The following is a 22,418-nucleotide window of genomic DNA, read 5'->3' on the forward strand; positions in this document are numbered from 1 at the left end:
CTTGTCAACCATTTCTCTTTTTTCCCATCACAAAGTCTGATTTTAAATCCATGGTCCCTTTTACAGGTATTGACGTCTTAGAATTGAGGAAATAGAATAGAAGCTGTGGATTTCATCCTGGCTGGTGCACATGATAGTATGAGGCAATATATTATCTCTGTGACCTCTGATTAACTCTGTTCAACTCCAGAGCTGCAAACACTCCAAGCATACTGTTTCCTGATCCCAAAGAAAGAACCTGGTAGACTCAATGAAGAGGGACAGCTGCACCTCACCTACAAGCAGGGGGAATATATAGGAAAGGTCTAATGCCCACTGCTCAGATGGATCTTCTCAGATGATTTGTGAGTACTACTTCCCCTTACTATACAACCAAGGTCACTGTTTAAATTCAATCCTAAAGATTCGAGACAAGGTTAAGTGGCCCCTTTCCCCCCTCTCCATTTCCTTCATTATCATGTAAAGACTCCTTATCTAACTGCAAGCTTTCCTAGGCACTGATTAGTGTTTAACCCAATAAATTCTAACTTCTGTGAAATTCTGTGTTCTTATCTACAAAATGGAGATAATATTACCAACCTGACAAACTCTCAAGGTTAGTGTGAGGGTCAAATCAATAGATATGGTAGGTAACAAAGCTTCAGAAAAAAAGCTCCTGGGACATGATAAAATTTGAGGCAAAAGGTGTGTTCTATAAACCCATGATTATGTCTCAGTGTTTTAGTGAGCCTGTGACCTTCACAACTTTCTGGATTTCCTCTTCTCCCCTTAGATGTGCCAGGAAGGCTAAAATGGGCTGGAGGGGTGTATTTCTCTTTTCCCAGGTTAAGTACGCAGAGTGGTTACTTTTCTCCTCTCTTCAGTGGGTTTTTTTTTATAATCGTCACCCTGACACACTGGCAGGATTCCTGAAGATAAAAATCCATGAAAGTGTGGGGGTCACTTAAAACTGGGTCTTCCCAGTCTTGGGGGATTTTATTTATGGTCTTGAAGTACTGAGGATTGAAGCCAGGGCCCTGGGGCACGCTAGGTATATGGTTCCACCATTAAGCTACATCCCCAGCCCTTTTCATTTTATTTTGAGACAAGGTCTTGCTAAGTAGCTCAAGCTGAGCTGGAATTTGAAATCCTTCTGTCTCAGTCTTCCTGAATGGCTGGGATTATAGGGATGTGCCATTGCACCTGGCTCTTAAACTAGGATGCCCATTAGTCTCCAGCAATTAGTCAGTTACCCTGTAAATTCCCCTACCAGTTAACTGGCTCCAGGAGCAACTTCTGAGTCTGGTGAGCTGAAACCTTTTACATGCTGGAATAGAAACCATTATATTTTAATTAGTGTGCTAAACATTAACAATTGTAGAAATAATTTCTCAAAAAAGAAGGCATGAATGAATGATTAAACAAGTGTGGGTAGTGCATTTCTGGAAATAGGACCTCAACCCTGAATAAAATCTTCCTGGATTTACAGAAAGAAGTAGCAAGCAAAAAGGGGTGAAAAACTGAGAAGGCACTTGCTGAGTGGGACTGTAAATTTGGTTCTCTTGATGCGAATGCAGTGCATGTGTTGGCACCTAGGTCATTTAAAAGTTGGAAGTCAGCCCAGAGGCTCAGGAGGCTGATGCAAGAGGATCTCAAGTTCAAAGCCAGCCTCAGCAATGGTGAGGCACTAAGCAACTCAGTGACACCATCTCTAAATATAATACAAAATAAGGCTTGGGATGTGGCTCAGTGGTTGAGTGCCCCTGAGTTCAATCCCCAGGACTGCCCCGCTGCAAAAAAAAATTTAAAAAGTTGTAAATCGATTCTATTCTGGAGAGGGGAGAAGCCCAGTCTGTTCAGGTGAAAAAACAGGAACCCTGGCCACTAGAGTAAAGCAGACAAGGCATCAGCAAGAGCTAGTCTTGGTGGAACACATCTGTAATACCTGCGACTCTGGAGGCTGAGACACATGGATTGCAAATTTGCGGACAGTCTTGGCAATTTAGCGAGACTCTGTCTCAAACATTTTTTTTAAGGAAGGACATTAAAGTTTTCTTCTGAAATTATCTCTGGCCACAACAATAAAATTTAACAAATATTCACTGAACAGTCTTATTTCTGTCATCAACTGTATAATACATATAGTATTACAGAACTGACCACTAGGATTAAAATCCACTAGAACATATTTCATGTGAAGTGATGATAGCAGCCTTTCACAGAAATTTTCACATACATATACATACAGTTCACATTCAACTATTTTCACATATTTTCATTACATACAACTACACCATATTACAATCACATGTCTAAGTTGTTGCTCGATAAAAACCCAAGCCACTTCCTAGACATAAGTGTAGCAATTGAGTTGAATATAATTACAACTAATTTTGCATATGTACATAACAGAGATATGTTCAAGCCCCTAAGAAACAAAGAGTTCACAAATACTTGTTTTTTAAATGCTACCATAGCATTATGTTGGGTAATATGAAAACCTTTACCAATAAATCAGGTTTTTAAAAAGTTTTCTGCTTACCAGAAATATTCTTAATGAAAAAAATTACAAAAATGAATGCTCTTTTTAAAATAATTCACACCTGTATTTTAAGATTCTAATATGGCCCAATGTTACTGATACCTAAAGTGTTTTCTAATATTCTAATGGAGTAATTTAATATGACTCCAAACCACCCATTAAGTTTAAAAGTGGCTTAAGTGCCTTGCACCCAAATTGAAAAAATCTTGGCCATCCTTACTAGAGCCAGGCACATATAAAAGGAATATACTATGGTTCATACCAAATGCCTTGTGATTAATCACACCATTAACTTAAATGCTTCAAGGCCAATTTTTAGAAATATAGTTTTTTGTCTAGTGTTAAAAAAAAAATCCTTTAAAAAAATCAGTCTGGGATCTGGGGTTGTGGCCCAGTGGTAGAGCACTTGCTTCGCATGCGTGGGGCACTGGGTTCAATCCTCAGCACCACATAAATAAACAAACAAAATAAAGGTATTGTGTCCATCTACAACAACAAAAAAAAATTTTTTTAAATCAATCTGATGTTAAGATACAACGAAGGTCATCTTTAACCCCTTAAACACAGGAATTCCCTGTGTAATTAGCCAGTGGTTATCTTGTTCAACACCTGATGATGATTCATGCCTTATGGTTTCTATTAAGGCCTGCAACTAGATATTTAAGACAGATTATCTTTGCAGAGGTGGGTTCCATCTTTACTGCCCAGCATTCAAGGAGTTATAGAGACCAAAAAATGCATGCCCTACAATATGGCATTCAGAACAAAAGGCACATTGTTAACTCTAAGGGCACAATTTCTCCTCTACTGTTAATCCACAGTCTTGCATCACTGTTGTTCCACTGCTGTAACAATACACTTAAGTGGCAATGAACACTCTGGTGGTGCAAGAAACAGAGCCAAGTGAGAGTGCAACCAAAGACAAGATGACACTGTGCTATTCCTAAATCTGACAATAGCTCAGACATCCCTAGACAATGGTAGCCTGTGAAACCCAGGACTGTTTCCAAGCCCACTCCTAGTAGCCTAGCAAAGCCCTTTAGGTTTTGAAAAATCACAAAAGATGCAACATTTTTCTTCCTCTGATAGTACAATCAAACTTTAATTTTTAAAAGCAGCTCTGTCACTAAATGATGAAACGTGGTGGCTCTCATGAATATAGAAACTTTCACTGTATTTGGGTAAGAAGAAAAAAAAATGCCCGTAGCGCTGCACCTTATAGTTTGGCTTAAACATTTCCTGTTGCATTTGTGAATAAAGATAGTCACAAATGCATTGCTGGCATCTTAAGAACGAATTTTGTGTGGTACAGAAATATAAACATATTTTTATAATTCAATGTAAATTTTTATGTATAATAATTTTATAAAGAAATTAATAATGTCAGGCTCAGTATCATATATTTGAGCCACAATGCGAAAATGAGAATGGTAATAGAAGAGAAGAATTATAAAGGGAAAATGACCTGTATGTGTTTTTATTTATTTTAATGACCTCAAGAAGCTAAGCATCATTCAGAGACTTATGGTTTTACAAGGTCACCATAACAAGTCTTACCCTTGGCTTAATGCTTAAGGCCTTTAAGCCAAAATCTCAATAAATACACAATGTTTAAGTCCTATAAATCACTTATTGGGGGTTTCATCACATGAGCATTACTTAAAATGCATTTTACTAACATATTGCACTTTCATGGATTACACATAAATGTGTACAATATGCTAAAGAATTTGACTAGGGGAAATAAGGTATAATTTGTAAATACAGAAGTACAAATTAATTTATGAGTGACACCTTTAAATAGTAAATATCAATGTCACTCTTACTAATAAGCTGATCTTATTACTGTTTTTGGCGAATATCTGAAATATTTCCTGAGCATATTTTTCTACCATCAACCAGCAAAGCTTCAAGAAAAGTAAAATGCTTTTATTCCCCCAAAAACTACAATTTTTTTATCTTAATGTAAGAGAGGATTCATATGAAAAGAACTTAACTGGAAACTTTCTTGGCCTCACTGGGGACCATGCTTTATTACTTGTAAATCAATTTACAGGCAATACAATATCTGTGCGTATAAAAAGTTTTTTATCCTGATTTGTACTGCCCCAAACCTACTGTCCAAACAGGCAGAAATTTTTCTATATTAAATTGCACATATTCTAAAAATATTTTTCCATGTGCCTTGAAATTGATATATATCACTGCTTTTACCCTAGTGATAAAATACTAAAATTTTCACTGTGAAAATAATTATTATTAAGAAAATATTCTTTTACCTAACTCTCGGTTAGTTTCCCATGAAAAACAATTAGTACAATCCAAAAGAAAGTAAAATAAAATAGAGGAATGCAAATTCTGTGGTTCTTCTACAGATGCAAAGAACAAGTCAAACCATTTAATGGCCTTACTGAATGGTCACTGTGATTTCTGTTCACCAAGAGGGTTTTCAACCATGCTTTAAAAAAAAAAAGAGAGAGAGAGAGAGAGAGAGAGAGAGAGAGAGAGAGAGAGAGAGTTGATTCTATCCCAGGGTAAAGGAACTTTGCAGTGGCACCTGAAAAGTGTGAACTCACTCCAACCTACTAAATCTTCTTTGGAACTATGGAAATGCCCACCTTCAGTAGCTGGATTGCTGTTTTTTTAAAAACTGGAATATGAAGCAGTGGTCACAATCACACAACTGAGATGTCTTTCTGAATTAACAGACTGAAGGAAAACAAACCAAATCCAGACTAACAGATGTGTGGTGAAAGAGGAACAGAGAGAAGAGCAGAGAAGTGAGGAACAGTCATGGAATACATTTCTAAAATTAGGTGCATAGCCAATCTTGTGATAGGAGGCTTCCTGACAAAACAGTTTGCCCATCAGAGTAGAAAATTTGAAGGAACACACACATTTCAGTTTCCACTTAGCCACCAAAATGCAGCCTTGCTTAACTTGTAAAATGTCAGAATGCTAACTGGGCAATTTAAACCTTGGGGATCTTATTTTGTATTTGTTTGAATCATTACTTCAGGAACAAATCTCTCCAATGCATTTTTTTTCTTAAAATATCACTTTCATCCTGACCACTGTCCTCCCACCACCACTACCACCCAAATACATTTATGGGAAAAAGAAGCAGGACATGCTACACCTGTGCATGAACCTGGAGAAGGGCAGAATACAATATGAACCAAAAAGCAAAGCAAATGTCTTTAACTAACCTATAAATGCATGGCAGTCATGAAGTAATCAATGGCCTGACACTGATGTCATTACTCCATCACACTAAATACTGTAAGGCTCATTGTACTTGTAGAAAACAGTTTCAGAAAGTATAAAAACTTGAAGCATTGTCCCCATGTATTGTATAAAAACAAAACAAACAACTGTCTTACATTAAAATTAAGTGATGAGCCAGGTGCCATGGCACACACCTACAATCCCCGCAACTGGGGAGTCTGAGACAGGAGGATCTCGAGTTCAAAGCCAGCCTCAGCAACACAGTGAGGACCTCTCAGCAAGACCCTGTCTCTAAATAAAATATTAAAAAGGGCTGGGGATGTGGTTCAGTGGTTAAGTGCCTCTGGGTTCAATTCTAGTTACCAAAAATAAGTAAGTAAATAAATAAATAAATAAATAAAATTAAGGGGTAAAACTACAAATGAGTCTGGCTCTTGAGCAAACAAAAACAGGCCTGAGCAACTCATTTTCAACCTAATAAGGCTCAGCTATGTCATATCTTACAGATTACCAGTCAGCTATCAATGTTTGGCAACACTGTCTTCTGCTGAATATTCCCATTGGCATCTGTCCTTTGTGCCAATTTCGTCCTCAGTTTAGAAGCTGAACTGGAAGGTGGAAGTAACTTGGGAATCCATGTAATTGATAGCACCAGTACTGTCACTTATCCTTTTCACTGAAGTCTTCCCCCCAGTGGGAGGCTTTGCCAACTGCCTCCTCAGTCAGGGGTGCCATAAAGACTGGCCTGGGATCATGCGCACCGCTGGATCCCATTCTAAATACTGCTTAGAAGTTAAGGAAAAGGGTATCATCACATCCCTTCAGTGCGTCTCCCCGCTCCCTGCTCTCATGCTCTCAGGTGGGCCCCTCAATTTCCCTCTCTGGAATTGACCTCCATTGAAGACCACAGAACCGTCTCAAAGAGTCATGACAAAGGAGTAATGGGGAAAGGATAACCCTTGCAGCTCACAAAATTTTTGACTCGTTTGGATGCCTCCAGCAGTTTCTAGGAAGGCATGCCCAACAGTTCAGTCATACAGGCCAGTTGGTCCCTTTCATCCTCCCCAGATAGGAGGGGGTAACCTGTCAGGAGCTCGGCTAAAATACATCCCAGGCTCCACATACCAATGGGCATGGATACCTGGCTGAGAGTCACTTTTAGAGCCTGGTTAAACCATGATTGGATGTACGTGCAGACCCACTGATGCTCATAACAACCGTAACCAAAATCAATCACTTTAATACTGCTTCTACTCTGCTGCTTTATTTAACAAAATGTTCTCGGGCTTACAGTCACAGTGAATGATTCTGTTTTTGTGCAAAGAGCATCTAAGCACTGCAGAATCGAATAAGCGAATTTGTGGGCCCTGGAATTTATTCTTGTTGATAGAGGTTCATACTCAGCATTTCAAAGGTCATGCAGATGTGGCTGCCTAAGGTGAAATTCTTTAACACTCATGGTGTTGTCCTTGTCCTGCTTCCGCAGGTATTCTAGAATTTGGATCTCCTCTGTGGCCTGCCAGTGAAAGGGCATGCCATTCTGCATCATCTTCAGGGCCACATGCTGGCTGGTGGACTTTGTGATAATAAGCCTTGACAACCTGACCAAATCTCCCCTTTCCAATGACCTTGAGGGTCTCACACCTGTAAGCCACGTGATCGTGGGGCACCTGCACATATAATCCCTGGTCATCAAGATAGCTACCATTGTTGGGTCCACCTGTTATGTCCTGGATTTTCTTTGCATTTGGACCCAAGTAATAAATTTCAGGGTAGGTAAAAATCTCATGGTGTTCAGGCTGTTAATTTTTGCATGTGTTGCTTTATTGCTTGTTCATGAGTCATAGGGGTGGCTTTTACCTGCCCCATGCCTTCTTCAGACTTCACAGAGGTGGAACTCCCCTGCCATCTGTGCTCTCCAGCTGCCCCTCTGGCACCACTGTCAAACCCGTTGTACCACTGTTGTAAGCCCATTTGGTTGTGTCGTGAACACTGTCCTCTTGCTAATGTTATCCTCAAAGAGCTGCTGCACTGGACCTGTTCATGGCTGTGGCTGCTAACATGAAGGTGATCATTCATTGTGTGCTTACTGCCACCAATCCGGTGGGCTGCAGCGGCAGGGTGGCTGGCCGGGAGAGGAGACCGACGAGGCGGGAGGGGCCGGTGCCAACTCCACTCCGCCCCTCACCGAGTCCCCAGAGAGCCCGAAGCTGGCGAACAGGGCTGTTCTCCAGCCCCGGCGGGAGCGGCGGCCCAAGGTTTCCTGGTTAACTTGGACGCTGGAGAGGAAAATGCATTTCGGGGCTGCCGTCTCCGCAGCGGGACCAGCGGCTACTTCTCGCGGACGCCGCCGCCTCATGGCCGCCCCTTACGCGGGTCCTGGACGCCTCCTCGCCCCAGCTACAGCCAGACGCGCAGTCCGCTGCATGCCCTCGGTCCCAGGCGGTCGCCGCTGCCGTCCTCTTCCGCTGGCAGCTGCAGCATCCCCGGCCCGTAGGCTTGCCTCGCCCTCCCCGGCGCTCCGCTGGCTCCCGGATTCGGTCTCAGGGACCCGCAGCTCCGGGCCTCCCGCACGCGCACGCCCCGCGCTCTCACACACAGGCCCCTAACATTTGTTTTAAGCAGCTTGGGTGGCGGAGGCCGGAGGATCACGAAGCCAGCATCTGCAACTTGGTGAGGCCCTAAGTAACTTAGCAGGGTCCTGTCTCAAAAAATAAAAAAGTAAAAACGGGCTGGGGACGCCGCTCAGTGGTAAAGTGCCTCTGGGTTCAATTCCTGTACCCACTCCCCCCAAAATTAATTAATTTAAAAAGTTCGGGGGCGTGGTAAAGAGGCGGTGGTTGGGGATGTACTTCAATGGTAGAGCGACCCCTGGGTTCTATCCCTAGGTCTGAGAAACATCAGCAAAAGTAGAGAAAGCTAAAGCGTCAGTGACTCTTCCTCCTCGTCCCTGGTTCCCCAGTGCCTTTGGGGACCTCACCGTACTTACTTCCGTAGACCCAGGTGCAGCCTCTGAGCAGTTCCCGCCAAGAGAACTACAGCACGTGCTCCCAGCCCTCCCCTCCCGCCGCGCTCCTTTCCCCTCTTCCCCCCTCCCTCCTCTTCTCTTCCCCGCCCACTCTAACCTTCGACCTCCGGCTCCCGCCTCATCTCTCCTGCCACTGCCCCACTCCCCTTCTCTCTTCACTCCTGGAGAGGACTAGGGAAGAGGGGTTACAGCATGTAGGAAGGACCGGCTGAAGGCAACTGATGATAAATTTTAAATATCTTAAATGTTATTTAACATTTCATTAAAATCATTATTCACATCTATGTTATAGATGGATTTAATATAATTAGTAAGCTGTTGATATACAGTTATTTGATGTGGTGACAGTGATCACTTTCAATCAAAACACAGAAGGAAGGGGCCCAGAGTTCAAAAGTTCTCACTTTCTTCAGATCTGAAGTGGGGAGGAAATTCCCAATTTGGTCTGAGGAACTGTAAGGGCGACAAGCCAATCTGTCAGTGACTTTTCAAGTTGAAGGAAAAGAAAACACTTAGTGTGTTCCCATACCGGGAGTCGAACCCGGGCCGCCTGGGTGAAAACCAGGAATCCTAACCGCTAGACCATATGGGAACTGTTAGTTGTCCCCTCCCAGGTTGTGTATGTGTCATTTACGTGAGCCTATCCTCCACACCGTCCACCACAACTGCGCATGCGCACCCCCCCCTTTACGAGAATCTGTCCGGACTGCGGCTGCGCGAGCCGGAAGCTTGGGCAACCCGGGCTCTCCTCAAGTCCTGAGAAGCCGCTTATGAAGTTGGAAGCTCAGACTCCCGCACCCCGTCTCCCTGGAAGCCGAATTTAAGGCAGAAGCTCGGAGGGCAAGTGAACGCCGCTTTGCTGAGCACTGTCTTCAGCCCTGTTAGCAAAGGTCGCAGTTTCCCCCTTACAACAGCACTATATGATCAACGTAATAACTGAAAATGTTCTTTGAGTACTCTCTTTGGCTTCAAGATTTCACTTTGTGGATAGCAGGATTTTTAAAAATCTTAACCGCTTAGGGGCAGAGAGAGGGACGGAGAGGACATCTCTCTACCCGTCCCCACCCCGTCACAGTACAGTTTCATTTGAGTGCTTCCAATAGGCTTTTCACATGCTCAGTAAGGCTGAAAAGGTTGATCCCCTTCCCCAACACAACGGCACATGTATTACCTGCGTTCAAGTAGAAAGGTTCAAGAATTAAAACGCATGATGCCCATGAACTAAGGTGAATGAAACACAATGGCAGCTCCAAAATTAAAATTCCTATTTACACTAGTCACATGCAAAAGAAAAGGTGGTATCTCAAATTAGGAGTAGGGTGGATTGATCAACACTGTATGCACACGGAAAAGTTGGGCACAGGATTTACTTCATACCCCAGTGAACCCACAAGTTTATGAAAGCACCAGATATTTTCCCTATTGTCACATTAATTACAAACCCAAATCCCAAAATCCTAATAGCTAGCTGATACATTCAACTCTACTTTAAAATTGATAAAAGAAACATAAGAGCTTGAATAAGGTTCTCACGTCAATCTTTCATTATTATTCCGTACAACTGATGTAGTTTTATTTTACAAATAAAAAATTTGGAGGAAAAAAAAAAAAAACACCACAAGCAAAGTTAAAAGACAAACTGGGAAAGAATATTTACATCTCACATTATGAACAAAGGATTACATACCACTATCCCCCACCCCTGGCAAACAAACAAACAAAAAGAAAACAACAGAAAGAACCCCTAGATAATGCTAAAAAGATAAACCACCTGGTAGAAAAGTGAAACAGAGTTCCCAGAACAGGAAACAACTGGCCCTTCAACAAATGAAGAAAGTCTTTGCCTCACTCCTGGTAAGATAAAGGCAGGTTTCTGAAACATAGACAGTCTCTTCCTAAAGATCCCTTGAAAATCTAGGCCAAACCTTTTTCACTTCCTGGTTGAGACCCTGCTAAGGGCTACCCATCTATTCATGTGTTTATTTTGTCTTTGAGACAGAATCTTGTTATGTTGCCAGGCTGGTCTCAAACTCAAGGCCTCAAGTGATCCTCCTGCCTCAACCTCCCAAGTAGTTAGGACAATAGGTGGGCACACATCACACCCAAGTAGGTGTTTGTATTTTTATTAACTCAAATCACATTGTCCTGGTATGTTGGTCATCTTTTCCTCTATCCAAGTCAGTTTTAAGGATCTGGTGACCCTGAAGCAATACCTCTTATCCTTCCCTGCCACTGGTTGTGCAGTATTTCATCATCCAGGAATGACACTACAGTTGGCTAATCCATGAGGTTGTTCAACTGTTCACTAACATGAACAGCCATGTACCTGCTCTTGGGGCAGGGTTGGGGGGTGGGGAGGGTTGTCCTATGAAGAACATGGGCCTAAAAGTGGTTCCAAAGAAGGTGACTTTCAATATTACTAAGTTTGGGAAGAAATATTTACATCTCATATTGTGAACATAGGATTAAAAACTTTGAACTTCACACCTAACAAAGTCAAAAACATGAAGACCAATGACATTTTAAGGAGGGACATAAGCTGGAGTGGAAGTTGGAGCAGGAGCTATTTATGAAGGAAGAATGCCTGAGAAAAGACAGCCACATCCATGAACAGCTGTGCTGAGTGCCTGCCTCTGTGGACACAGGTCAGGCAGCCCCAGGTTCCAGCTGTTTGAGTTTCTCCTGGATCTCCCGGAGTTGGCTTCGACCCCAGTCAATACGGGTCTGGAGGCTGGCTATATCTGCAGCTAGCTGCAGGCCTGGGGGAAAAAAGAGAAAATGTCACTATGGTATGACAGTGTGACACATGACTCAGAAGCCTGTGCCCAACGCACCCCTTCCCCCCCACACGGACTACAAAGACTCAGGGCCTCTCTGGTCTTCACACAATTTCTAAAATGTTCTTGGTATGGCAATTCATTGGTTGCTCCCAAACCTCACTGGACACTCATACCCTCACTTCTTTCAGGTCTGTGATAAAATATCATCTCTTCAGAAGTCTTCCCTGCCCTCTTTAACATCCACCAGAAATGAAAACCTCACGGACGGTAACACTTTCTCCATGGCCTCATTCCCTTCCTCCTTCCATCATGGCGCTCCCTCCCTGCTCTTACCCAATCTCCCTCCACCTTTTTTCTCTGTCCCTGAATGTGATCCACACTCTGGATTCTTCTTTGCCAATGTTTCTGCTATCTAGTCCTCCCCATCACAAAGTCTCCAGTCAGTCCTCAGTCTTCAGCTTCCCATTCCACAGCAGGGGTGAACACACATCTATGTCATTGCTCCCTCGAGGAAACAACTTTCTCCTTTTGGCTTCTGGGACACCCCACTCAATGGGCACTGTTCCTGAGTCTCCTCTCCCACACTTTCCATTCATACTCCCAGGGCTTCTTTTGATCTCATCCTGTCTCAGCTTTAACCCTGTGCATCTGTGTTAACAAATTGTGGATTTAAACACTAGCATTCTGTAGCAGACTCCAAAATCTCTCTCCAGCTCAGTTCTTTCTGACACTCCAGAGACATGCAACTAAACCACCCACTCAAAACATTCCACCTGGGCATTTGTAGACACCATACAGCATTCAAGAACATACCCACAACCATTCTCACCTACCAGCTTCCTTCAGCTGCTGCCCTGCAGCCTGCCTACTCCAGCTCCATCTTCCCAGGGTTCTGGGTTAAGACCATGGGTTCTCCTGGACTTCTTTTTCCCTTACCCATACATCCAATCTGTCAGCAAATGCCAGGGTTTTACTCTCAAAACATGTGCAATTTCCCACTGTTTACCATACCTTCACTGGCTTCTTGTGCCTGGCTGCTTCTGGCACCTGCTGCTTCTCTCTACCCTCCAATCTATCTCTACTCAGCACCTAAAGAATTCCTGTTACTCTGTGAGTTCTACTGCACCAGCCTATGCTCAGTCACCCCATGGTTCCTGAAGTCCTCATGAGCCTACATCACAAGAGCCTGGCCTTCCTGCCCTTACTCCTGGCACTCCTGCTGAACTGACTCCACTCTAGCCCACTGGCTTCATCTCTGATCTTTGGCCAATGCACCAGATATATCTCCTCTTAGGGCTTTTGTGCTGGCTGGTTCCTCTGCCTTGAACACTGTTCCCTCAAATCACCCACAAAGCTTTTCCTTTTCCTTCTCCGCAGACCTTCCCTGACCATTCTTCATAACACAGCTGCCTTAGCATATTCCTATCCCATTCCTTTTTGTGTTACTTTTTTCACAATTTTCACTGACTGACACTATATTAAAGGCCTACTCATTTATTTGACATTGCTTTCTCCCCAACACAGAATAGCATCTCATTGAAGGCTCTTTGTCCCTTTTGTTCCCTGTATTCTACATTGGCAACAGCCAATGAGTACTTCTGGGGTAAAAACAGGTATGAAACAAAAGTTTGCAATGGAGTAAACCTGCAAAGTCCTAACATGATGCTAGTGCTCAAGTGCTTTCTGTGGATAGAGAACCAGAAAAATAATCCAGGGCCACATGCCACCTGGTAGGGTCCACTCACCTTCCCGGAAGCTGGTTTGGGCCTGCCGCAGACTGTGAGGAACCAGGATTCCAAACCAGTTCAAGGGGTCTTGTGGGGCTGCAGAGGGCTCTGGCTCTGGAGTTTTGGTAGGGCCTTTGCGCCTGCGCAAAGCTGGAAAAAGAAAGGCTGAAGGAGTATGATGTCTTACTACAGGCTTTGTTCTGGGTCTTAATGACAATGTTCATCTTACTCTGAGCTCATGATTCTGGAAAACACTGAATGTTGGGAAATTCCCACCTTTCCTCTTGTGATACAGATGATATTCTGACCACTTCCTCATGACTCCCAGTAAGACTCACAAATGATCCTGTTTGCCCTTGACAAAGTCATACACTGGTCTCACCCATTTTGCCTGAATGTGCTGAAAGACCTGAAAAGAAATCCCTCTCCCTGCACCGCCCCCCCACCCCCTGCAACTTCCCACTCTTTGTCTCACAAATAGTTAACTAGGATTATAAGTTTATTCCTCCAAAATAATTAAGATAGTAGATTTTCTGTTTGGCTGTAAGTTCCCTTGGCTGTAAAACTACCCCAAGTGTAATGCAGCCCACCTATACAACTTCTTAAATCCTCCTACTAGTAGAAGGCCAAACGACCCTAAGACATTCTGATCTACAGCTCAGGGGCGCTCTGCTAAGCTTAATTAGTCATCTCTTTAAATGTTCTCTGAGTTTTGTCTTTGATATCGGGCAGGGACCCTAACAGGAGGAAGGGAACTCACCTGGTTCGCGGGGCCCCACCTCCTCTGGAGTCTGGGCGTCAGCTCTTACCACCCTGAATGTCTGGAGTCCGTCCTGGGTCTCACTGAAGGATAAGAAGGGAAGATGGACCTTTGAGAGTCCTGGCCTGGGCCTGAACTCCTCCCTCCGCTCCAGTATCGAAGTTCCTCACCTGGCACACACACAGACCTGGGGTTCCATGCGAGAGGCATACTGTAAGGGCCCTACCGACTTGGCGCCCATTGCATAGCGAGCCTTTGCGAGCGAGAGCCAGCCCTGAAGACAGGAAAGCTGTGAGACCCAGTTTACGCCTGTGTACTCTCCCCCCTTGCCCCAGGCACCCACCTCTTCCACTCGAGCATTTAGCGCCCCCCGCTTCACTTCCAGCTCCTCCAGGTCTCTGAGCAGCTGCAGGAGCAGCGAGTCCAACTCCGCCCGCAGATCGGGCGCCGCCATGGGCCAGCCACCGGCGGCTCTCAACTGGTCAGCGGTCCCCGCCCGGAACCACCTCCTTCCCAGTCGCCCAATCACCGCCAGCTATGCCGGTATGACAGCCAATCGGCGCTCTAAACACGCCCCTGAGATGCGTTCCCCGTAGTAGCCCGGATGCCAACGGTTCTCGAGGTGGCGACTGACCCCCTTTAACTGCAAGCACGCTCCTGGAAAGAGCGCTGATGAATTGGTATCTCTGCCTAGCGCCTCAAGCGAGTCGGCCAACCGGACTGCGAGGGATAAAGGTGGTTCTGAATCGCTTCGAGAAGCGGATGAACTTTAAAAGTCGTACTACCGCTAAGGCAATGTAAAAAGGCGAAGTTGTATGGCAACCATTTTGATTAAGGGAGCAGGGGCTTTAAACTTAGTGCCAGAAGCTCTAGAGCCCACCTATATAACCCAACTACTCAGTCATCCGTCTTGCCCCTTTTACAGTTGGTGGACTGTTTTCAGCTGCAATTATGACTGTTTTAGCGGTTCGTCGTTTTAAAACCAGGCGTCGTGCACCGACGTATCGGGTAGTAAAGTCGTGAGCAGACATCTTTATTAACGTCAGTAGCAAGCATCCTGTCTCCAGTTTATTGGTTGCTCCAGCGAGCTCGGAATGCCATTTTGACCAATCGCCTTGCGACGCCTTCCACTCTTCAGCCATCTTAACATCGGGCATTCTTCGACAGCCGAAGACTCTGACGAAGCCATTAGCGACCCTTTTGGTTGAGGGCGGAAGCAAAGGCTGCGTCCCGCCGACCACACCCACAGGTTCTTCAGTCACGTGGAAGCGGCGTTCAGGATGGTAAGAGGGATGTTCTAACTCCCGTTTTAGGGGTGGGGGACTCGCGGAGGGGTGCGGTTAAGGTCCTTCGGGCTCGGGGGCAAGTAGTGTAACCTGGTGTTTCCCAGCTGCGCCGCGAGGCTCGCATGCGCCGCGAATACCTGTACCGAAAGGCCCGCGAGGATGCCCAGCGATCTGCCCAGGAGAAGAAGGAGAAAGTTCGGCGAGCGCTCGAAGGTACGGCCGCCCAGCCCCTGCAGTGCAAGCGAGCCATTCAAAGACCTTGTAATCTAGCCGTATAAAACAAAATACTAGTATGTTTGTGCTAGTGTGGACGAACATCTTTTCAATATTTACTGTCCGCTTTACTTAGGGCTTCCTGCCGGTTTGTGAATGTTCTTTCCATGTTAATTGTCATTTTCTGCTGAACCAGCTTATTAACTTTATTTCCAGTGCACTAGTTCTTTCCAAGTTTTAGATTTTTTTATATGGTCTTATAAATTATCCCCCCCTTCGTGTTCTTACTCCCTTTAATACTGCGTTACAAGAATCTTAATCTTTTAGCCCTGTAAGGATTTCCTCTTCCATGTGCAAATGCACCTCCAGGGCAAGCTGGAGAGCAGAGCTAGGCACACAGGTATTCTCAGGTTTCGTTCTGTATACCAGAGTTGGTGGTGGGAGAGACTACACAGCCCAGTCCCCTGCCAGCCCTGCTTCAGTCCACAAAGGAAATCTCTGGCCCAAAGCCAGCTGAGGCATTTTCTGCATTATGATTAGTGGATTTCTTGTTTAAGAGCTTTAGAGTTGCTGGCCTACCTTCCTACATGAAAAAGTTTGTGTTTCTTTAAAAAATCAATTCTAAGCTGGGGATGTGCCTTAGTAGTAGAGCACTTTCCTTATATGCATAAATTCCTGAGTTGGATGCCTAGCACCAAAAAAAAAAAAAAAAAAAAGTAATAATAATTTTGTTTGTTTTCATTGCTTGGGATAGAACTGAGTACTTCATTCATCCTACTGCTGAACTGTACCCCCCAGCCCTAAAAAATTAATTTTTTAAATTTTCATCTGACTGTATGCTTGTGATGAAATATTCTAGAAATCTTTTAAGACATGAGATTCAAGAGTCATAGAAAATGAAGTTCCTAGTGACCACAAATTGGCAAGTAGACCAACTTGTTGCTTCTCTTTCTCCCAATAATCCTGAATTGTCTCTGCTCAGAAAGGAGTGACTTTTTTTTTTTTTTTAATCAAATTTTGTACAATCCTGTAAGCTGCAGAATGTGGTATAAAATGAGAGCTTCCTTGCTTATGTCTTACTCAGGCCCTGTTTTTCCCCCACAGAAAACCGCCTGATTCCCACTGAGTTACGCCGGGAGGCTTTGGCCTTACAGGGGTCCCTGGAGTTTGATGATGCGGTGGTGAAGGTGACTACACAGCACAGTCCTCCTAACACTGAAACCAGCTCCTCTGCCCACTAGCCTCCCTGCCTTCCTCAGACACACTGGGGACTTTCCCACTTAAGAAGAGTTTTCCATGGCAATTGCTCCTGGAACTGTCCCCCAGGTACCCTTTTGTTTGCATAAATGGCACTGTAAGGGGCTTTCCCTGAGTCCTTCCAGTTCCATTTATACAACATAGTAGTGGTCCACTTGTGTTCTGCTTTCTAATTGTCTCACCCACTGGAATGTGTGCCAGCTCAGGAGAGTGTCCCTAACACTCAACATAACATTGGCACCCCAATATTTCAGGCATTGTATCATTCAAAAAACAAGAAAGGAATCACAAACATTTCCGATGTTTATTGTGAGGCAGAGGAGTCTGTCAATAGAATCCCAACTTTTACAAACATGGAAGAGTCCATCCCTCAGTTGCACTTGTGCTTGGTAGCTAGTAACCACCCTCTTAGCTCTTGTGGGTGTGCTGCATTCCCATCGTTGAAGATTTCTCAGAGAGAGTTACCTGTTCCCAAGTTAGCAGTTTACTTCCAAGACAATGTTGAATTCTTGCCCCTCCATACTTTTAACAGGTGTGACCAGTCATGTAGATGATGAATATCGATGGGCTGGGGTTGAGGATCCCAAGGTCATGATCACTACCTCCCGGGATCCCAGTTCCCGCCCTGAAGATGTTTGCAAAGGTATTGGTGGGCAGGAAGCAAGTGGGTACACCTAAGACTAGCAGCCCCAATCTTGATGGGACTCTGTGATCATGTGCAGGAGCTAAAGCTTGTGTTCCCGGGTGCCCAACGCATGAATCGAGGCCGACATGAGGTGGGGGCCCTAGTGCGAGCCTGTAAAGCCAATGGGGTCACCGACCTCCTGGTTGTCCATGAGCACCGAGGCACACCTGGTGAGGCTGGTGGGAGGGAGAGGGGATGGAGGTCTCTTGAGGGCAGATGGGGTCTCTGACAGCCTACTTGACCTCCACAGTGGGGCTTATCATAAGCCACCTCCCGTTTGGCCCTACTGCATACTTCACACTGTGCAATGTGGTTATGAGACATGACATCCCTGACCTGGACACTGTGTCAGAGGCCAAACCTCACCTCATCACACATGGCTTCACCTCTCGATTGGGCAAGCGGGTAAGTGTAGGGGCCTTGGGGAAAGAATTGGGGACCAGGCCAGGTATTTGCTGCTTTCCTTCCTTGTACTCCAGGTTTCAGACATCCTCCGGTACCTGTTCCCTGTGCCCAAAGATGACAGCCACCGGGTCATCACCTTTGCAAACCAGGATGATTACATCTCATTCCGGTGGGTCTTTGGGCTGGGCCTGGATTGGCATGTGCCTCTGTGTCCTTCATACTACTGTAGCTGACACCACATTTTCCAGCTCACACTCCTGCCATATCATTTTCCTCAGGCACCACATTTACAAGAAGGTGGACCATCGCAATGTGGAGCTGACTGAGGTTGGGCCTCGATTTGAGCTGAAGTGTGAGTTTGGGGTTTTATCCCACATTAGGAGGTAAAGGAGGAGAGGCTGGTGTGCAGGTGATGATCTCCCTGTTCCTCTATCCAGTGTATATGATTCGCCTGGGCACGCTGGAGCAGGAGGCCACAGCAGATGTGGAGTGGCGCTGGCACCCCTATACCAACACTGCACGCAAGAGAGTCTTTCTGAGCACCGAGTGAGCATGCTCTCCAGTCAGGATATAGACTTGGAACCTGGGAGAGGGGTTTGTTCCAGATGGACCCTTGAGATCAGGTGTGGGGACTATGGTAGGCTGGAGGGTCCAAAATAAACTCTTTGTATCACACCTCCCACCTATCTCTGACTAGTCAGGATGGGCATACTGTCAGGCTAAGCCTGAAAGGTAAAGCCCTTGGAGTCTCCTTGGGTAGGGGATCTGATGGTTGTTGGATGGACTCAGGCTTTATATCAACAAGGGGGTTAACATGATCTTGTCTGAGAGGTTGGGTGTGGCTATCTCCTTGGGAGTTGGGCCCTGTGAGTGCTATAGAATGGTAGCTTGAGTGAGACATTGTCACTGGTGACAAACTCCATGTGAGCATTGAACCTGATTAGAGGGCCTAGGCTGGGCTCAGTGTTAAACAGGATCCCTCCCCTGCCCCATTCAGGTGGGTGCACCTTCCCTCCATTGACTGGAAACAGTGATACCAATGGGCCACTTCCAGTTCTCCCATGGGAAGGTTATCAGGTGTCACATGGGGAGGGTCAGTGCAGTGCTGGGAGGTAAGGTTTCCTCATTGGCTTCTCCCAGTTTATGATCTCTCTGTGCCCCCATTCCCTTTCCGTACCCAAGGGCCCTGATTTTAAGCAGACTTGTCAAGATCCTGCAGAATGCACTTGAGTTTAATGAGAGGAGAGGAATAACAATAAGAAATTTCTCAGGCAGGTGGGAGAGGCCTGTGAGGAAATATGGGAAATATGTCAGGCAGGGCAGGACAAAAGTGGGGGTGTGGTTCTTCATGACTTTCCTAAAAGCTGAGTGATGGGGTGAGGTAGCAGACACTATCTGGATAACTGTGCCAAGGCCCTGACACCCAGTGAGAAAGGGGACCTCAGAAGGGGGTGGGGTACCAACTTAGGCCAGTGTTTGGGGCAAGACTGATGGGACCTTGAGGGACCCCTGCAGCTTAGCCTCACTTACAGAATCCAATTCCTTCTACTAGACCTCTGCCACTTTGCCACAGCTTCACTGCATCCTGAGGAATATGTCATTGAGTTTTGTCAGTTGTAGAGATTGCAAAACACATAGAAGAGTAGAAAAATGTGTTGTTCTGCATTCATTTTCTTTGGCTGCCATGACAAAATACAACAGACCAGGTGGCTTAAACAACAGAAAATTATTCCCTCACAATTCTGAAGGCCAAAGTCCAAGATCAAAGTGTCAGCTTCCTCCAAGACTCTAGCAGGGGTTCTAAGGGAATGGCGGGGATCCTTTACTTGGTCTTTAGCTTCTGGTGGTTGCCAAGCAATTCTTGGCATGTGGTTGCATCACTTCATTGTTAGCCAGCATCTTCACATGCTTCCTCCTTTTTCTTTGTCGAGTCTCTGTCTCTCTAATAAGGACCTATGTCATGGGTTTAGAGGCCAGGGGATGACCTGGGTTAATATCTGCATTTCAAGATTCTACACTTAATTACATCTGCAAAGACTCTTTAAAAATAGTCATATTAACAGGTTCTAGGAATTAGGATGTGGGATATTTTTTGTGGTGCTGGCCACCACGCTACCATTGCATGTCCCCATAATTCATCTGGTTTTCAACTTTGGACCTTTCCCTAGCACACACACAACCATCCCAGGTTTGTCCAAGGATACCCCCTGCTGTGGCCCCATCCACTCCAGTTTCCCCAATACAAGGCAGGTTTTTTTTTTTTCCTTCCCACATTTTTTATTGGTGCATTTTAGTTGTGCATAATAGTGGGATTTTTGTTATATATTTCTGCATGCACATGGTATAACAATGCAATTTGGCTAATATCACTTCCCAGCCCTTTCTTCCCTCCCTTCCTTCCCTCCCATCCCCGTTACTTTTCCTCTACATTTCCCTCTGATTTTCATGAGATCTGCCCCCATCTTCCTTTTTCCTATCTTGCTTCCACATCTGGGAGAAAACATCCAACCCTTCATTTTCTGAGTTTGGCTTATTTCACTTAACATGATGGTCTCTAGTTCTGTCCATTTTACTGCAAATCACATAATTTTATTTTTCTTTACAACTGAATAAAATTCCATTGTGTATACATACCACATTGTCTTTTTATCCATTCATCCATTCATGGACTCCAAGACTGGTTCCATAGTTTGGCTGTTATGAATTGTGCTGCTATAAACATGGGTGTGCTTGTATCACTGTAGTATGGTGACTTTTTAATTCTTCTAGATAAATACCAAGGAATGGTATAGCTGGGTTGTACAGTGGTTCCTTGTCTAGTCTTTTGAGGAACCTCCATACTGATTTCCAAGGGATTGTACTAGTTTATAATCCCACCAGTAATGTTAAAGTGTTCTTTCTCCACACCCTCTCCAGCATTTATTGTTTGTATTTTGATTAATGCCATTCTGACTGGTACTTGCATTTCCCTAATTGCCAGTGATGAACATTTTTTCATGTATTTGTTGACCATTTGTATGTCTTCTTTTGAGAAGTGTCTTTTTAACTTGTGTGATTATTAGACTCAGATTATATTTTTGGTGTGAAGTTTTTTTCAGTTTTTAATATATTCTAGATATTAATATAAATATAGCTGTCAAAAGAATAGCTAGCAAACCCTATGCTATGGGTTCTCTGCATTACTAATTGTTTCCTTTACTGTACAAAAACTTTTTAATTTGATGCCATCCATTTGTTAACTTTTGGCATTGTTTCCTGAGTTGTAGGGGTCCTCTTGAGAAAGTCATTGTCTGTGCCTCTATGCTGAAGTGTTGACGCTAGGTTTTCTTCTTGGACTAAAGGTCTTTGATTCATTTTGCATTGAGTTTTGTGCAGAGCGAGAGATAAGGGTCTTCCTTCTTATACATATAAATAACCAGTTTTCCCAGTGTCATTTGTTAAAAGGCTGTCTTCAGTGTATGATTTTGGCACCTTAGTGAAGGATCAGATGATTGTAGATGTGTGTGTTTCTGTGTCTTCTTTTCTATACTGTTGGTCTATATGTCTGTTTTTATGCCAGTACCATGGAATTTTTGTTACTATATAGCTCTGTAGTGTAATTTGAAGTCCGTTATTGTGACGCCTCCAGCGTTATATTTTTGGCTTAGAATTGCTTTGGCTATTCTGGGTCTTTAATTTTTCCAAATGAATATTGGGACTGTTTTTCCTAGTTCTCTGAAGAATGTCATTAGTATTTTGATGGGAATTACATTGAATCTGTATATTGCTTTGGGTAGTGTGAACAGGGCAGGTTCTTAGTTAATGGTGATTTGGTTTTGGTTTTGGTTTTTAAGGGACAGGTTCTCACTTTTTTGCCCAGGCTGTCCCCAAATTCTGAATGGCTTTCAACCACCACTGATAAACTGGCATGTCTCCAACTAGAACTTTTTACTTTTTATAGGTAGATATCTCAAGGAAGTTTAAAAGAGACTTGTCAACATTGCAATGAATGGACCTAATTTGGTTCCTAGTTCAGACAGATGTACCATAATCATGGAAACCTGAATACTAACTGGACATGGGATGATTTAAAGGAATAACCTGGTAATTTTAGATGTGACAATGATATTGTAGTTTTTATTAAGCACTTACCTTTTAGAGATAAATATGGAAATATTTATGGATATAAAGGTGTAAAATCTGTGATTTGCTTCAAAAGTTCAGTGGTGGAGTGGATATAAGTAGCAGTTGGGGCTTTGAAAGCACATTGAGATATTAACTCAGACTCACTGTACCATACTCTCTTCTCTAGCATTTGAAATTTTCCACAACTAATAGACTTAATCAGCCAATGCAGAGGTGAGCAGTTGTTTATATAGAGAAAGTGAACATGTGGTAACAGAATGCCACAATACACACAGGTGGCCAGTGAGGAATTTTTTTTTTTCCCATTAATACCTGTTGTGTTCAGAATCTTATTTATTTTTAATAGTGGAAAACACCATATAAAAATAGCCATTTTAACCATTTTTAAGTATACAATTCAGTA

General features: G+C 44.2%; 2 protein-coding genes and 1 pseudogene across 3 annotated transcripts; 1 reads left to right on the forward strand and 2 right to left on the reverse strand.

The window, feature by feature from the left end:
- Nucleotides 1-6,263: 6,263 nt before the first annotated feature.
- LOC306658522 (dual specificity tyrosine-phosphorylation-regulated kinase 2-like) lies at nt 6,264-8,137 on the reverse strand (annotated as a pseudogene). Its single transcript has one exon. The product of its transcript is annotated as a dual specificity tyrosine-phosphorylation-regulated kinase 2-like (transcript).
- A 1,883-nt stretch (nt 8,138-10,020) lies between these two features.
- Nucleotides 10,021-14,548, reverse strand: LOC306657639 (coiled-coil domain-containing protein 115-like). Its single transcript, XM_079133822.1, has 5 exons — nt 14,388-14,548; nt 14,215-14,318; nt 14,045-14,127; nt 13,303-13,434; nt 10,021-11,536 (listed from the first exon to the last, which is right to left on the reverse strand). Exons 1-5 carry the CDS (start codon nt 14,496-14,498, stop codon nt 11,424-11,426), a joined length of 543 nt encoding a protein of 180 aa, XP_078989948.1. The 5' UTR covers nt 14,499-14,548; the 3' UTR covers nt 10,021-11,423.
- Nucleotides 14,549-14,661: 113 nt separating this feature from the next.
- LOC306657638 (U3 small nucleolar ribonucleoprotein IMP4-like) lies at nt 14,662-18,793 on the forward strand. Its single transcript, XM_079133821.1, is given in 11 exon segments — nt 14,662-15,327; nt 15,435-15,543; nt 16,648-16,716; nt 16,719-16,730; nt 17,333-17,424; nt 17,426-17,443; nt 17,523-17,655; nt 17,736-17,890; nt 17,965-18,059; nt 18,169-18,242; nt 18,328-18,793. Coding segments are annotated over 11 exon segments (873 nt in total). The 5' UTR covers nt 14,662-15,324; the 3' UTR covers nt 18,441-18,793.
- The last annotated feature ends 3,625 nt before the right edge of the window (nt 18,794-22,418 follow it).

The sequence above is a fragment of the Sciurus vulgaris genome (genome assembly GCF_902686455.1).
Source record: "Sciurus vulgaris genome assembly, chromosome: 3".
Lineage (NCBI taxonomy): Eukaryota > Metazoa > Chordata > Mammalia > Rodentia > Sciuridae > Sciurus > Sciurus vulgaris.

Excerpts from the sequence above, each read along its gene's own strand:
- LOC306657639 (XM_079133822.1), bottom strand. The coding sequence starts at position 14,498 with ATGGCGGCGCCCGATCTGCGGGCGGAGTTGGACTCGCTGCTCCTGCAG. Across the intron at positions 14,319-14,387 it reads TAAATGCTCGAGTGGAAGAG|GGCTGGCTCTCGCTCGCAAA; the intron begins GTGGGTGCCTGG and ends TCCTGTCTTCAG. Across the intron at positions 14,128-14,214 it reads CAGGTCTGTGTGTGTGCCAG|TGAGACCCAGGACGGACTCC; the intron begins GTGAGGAACTTC and ends CTTATCCTTCAG.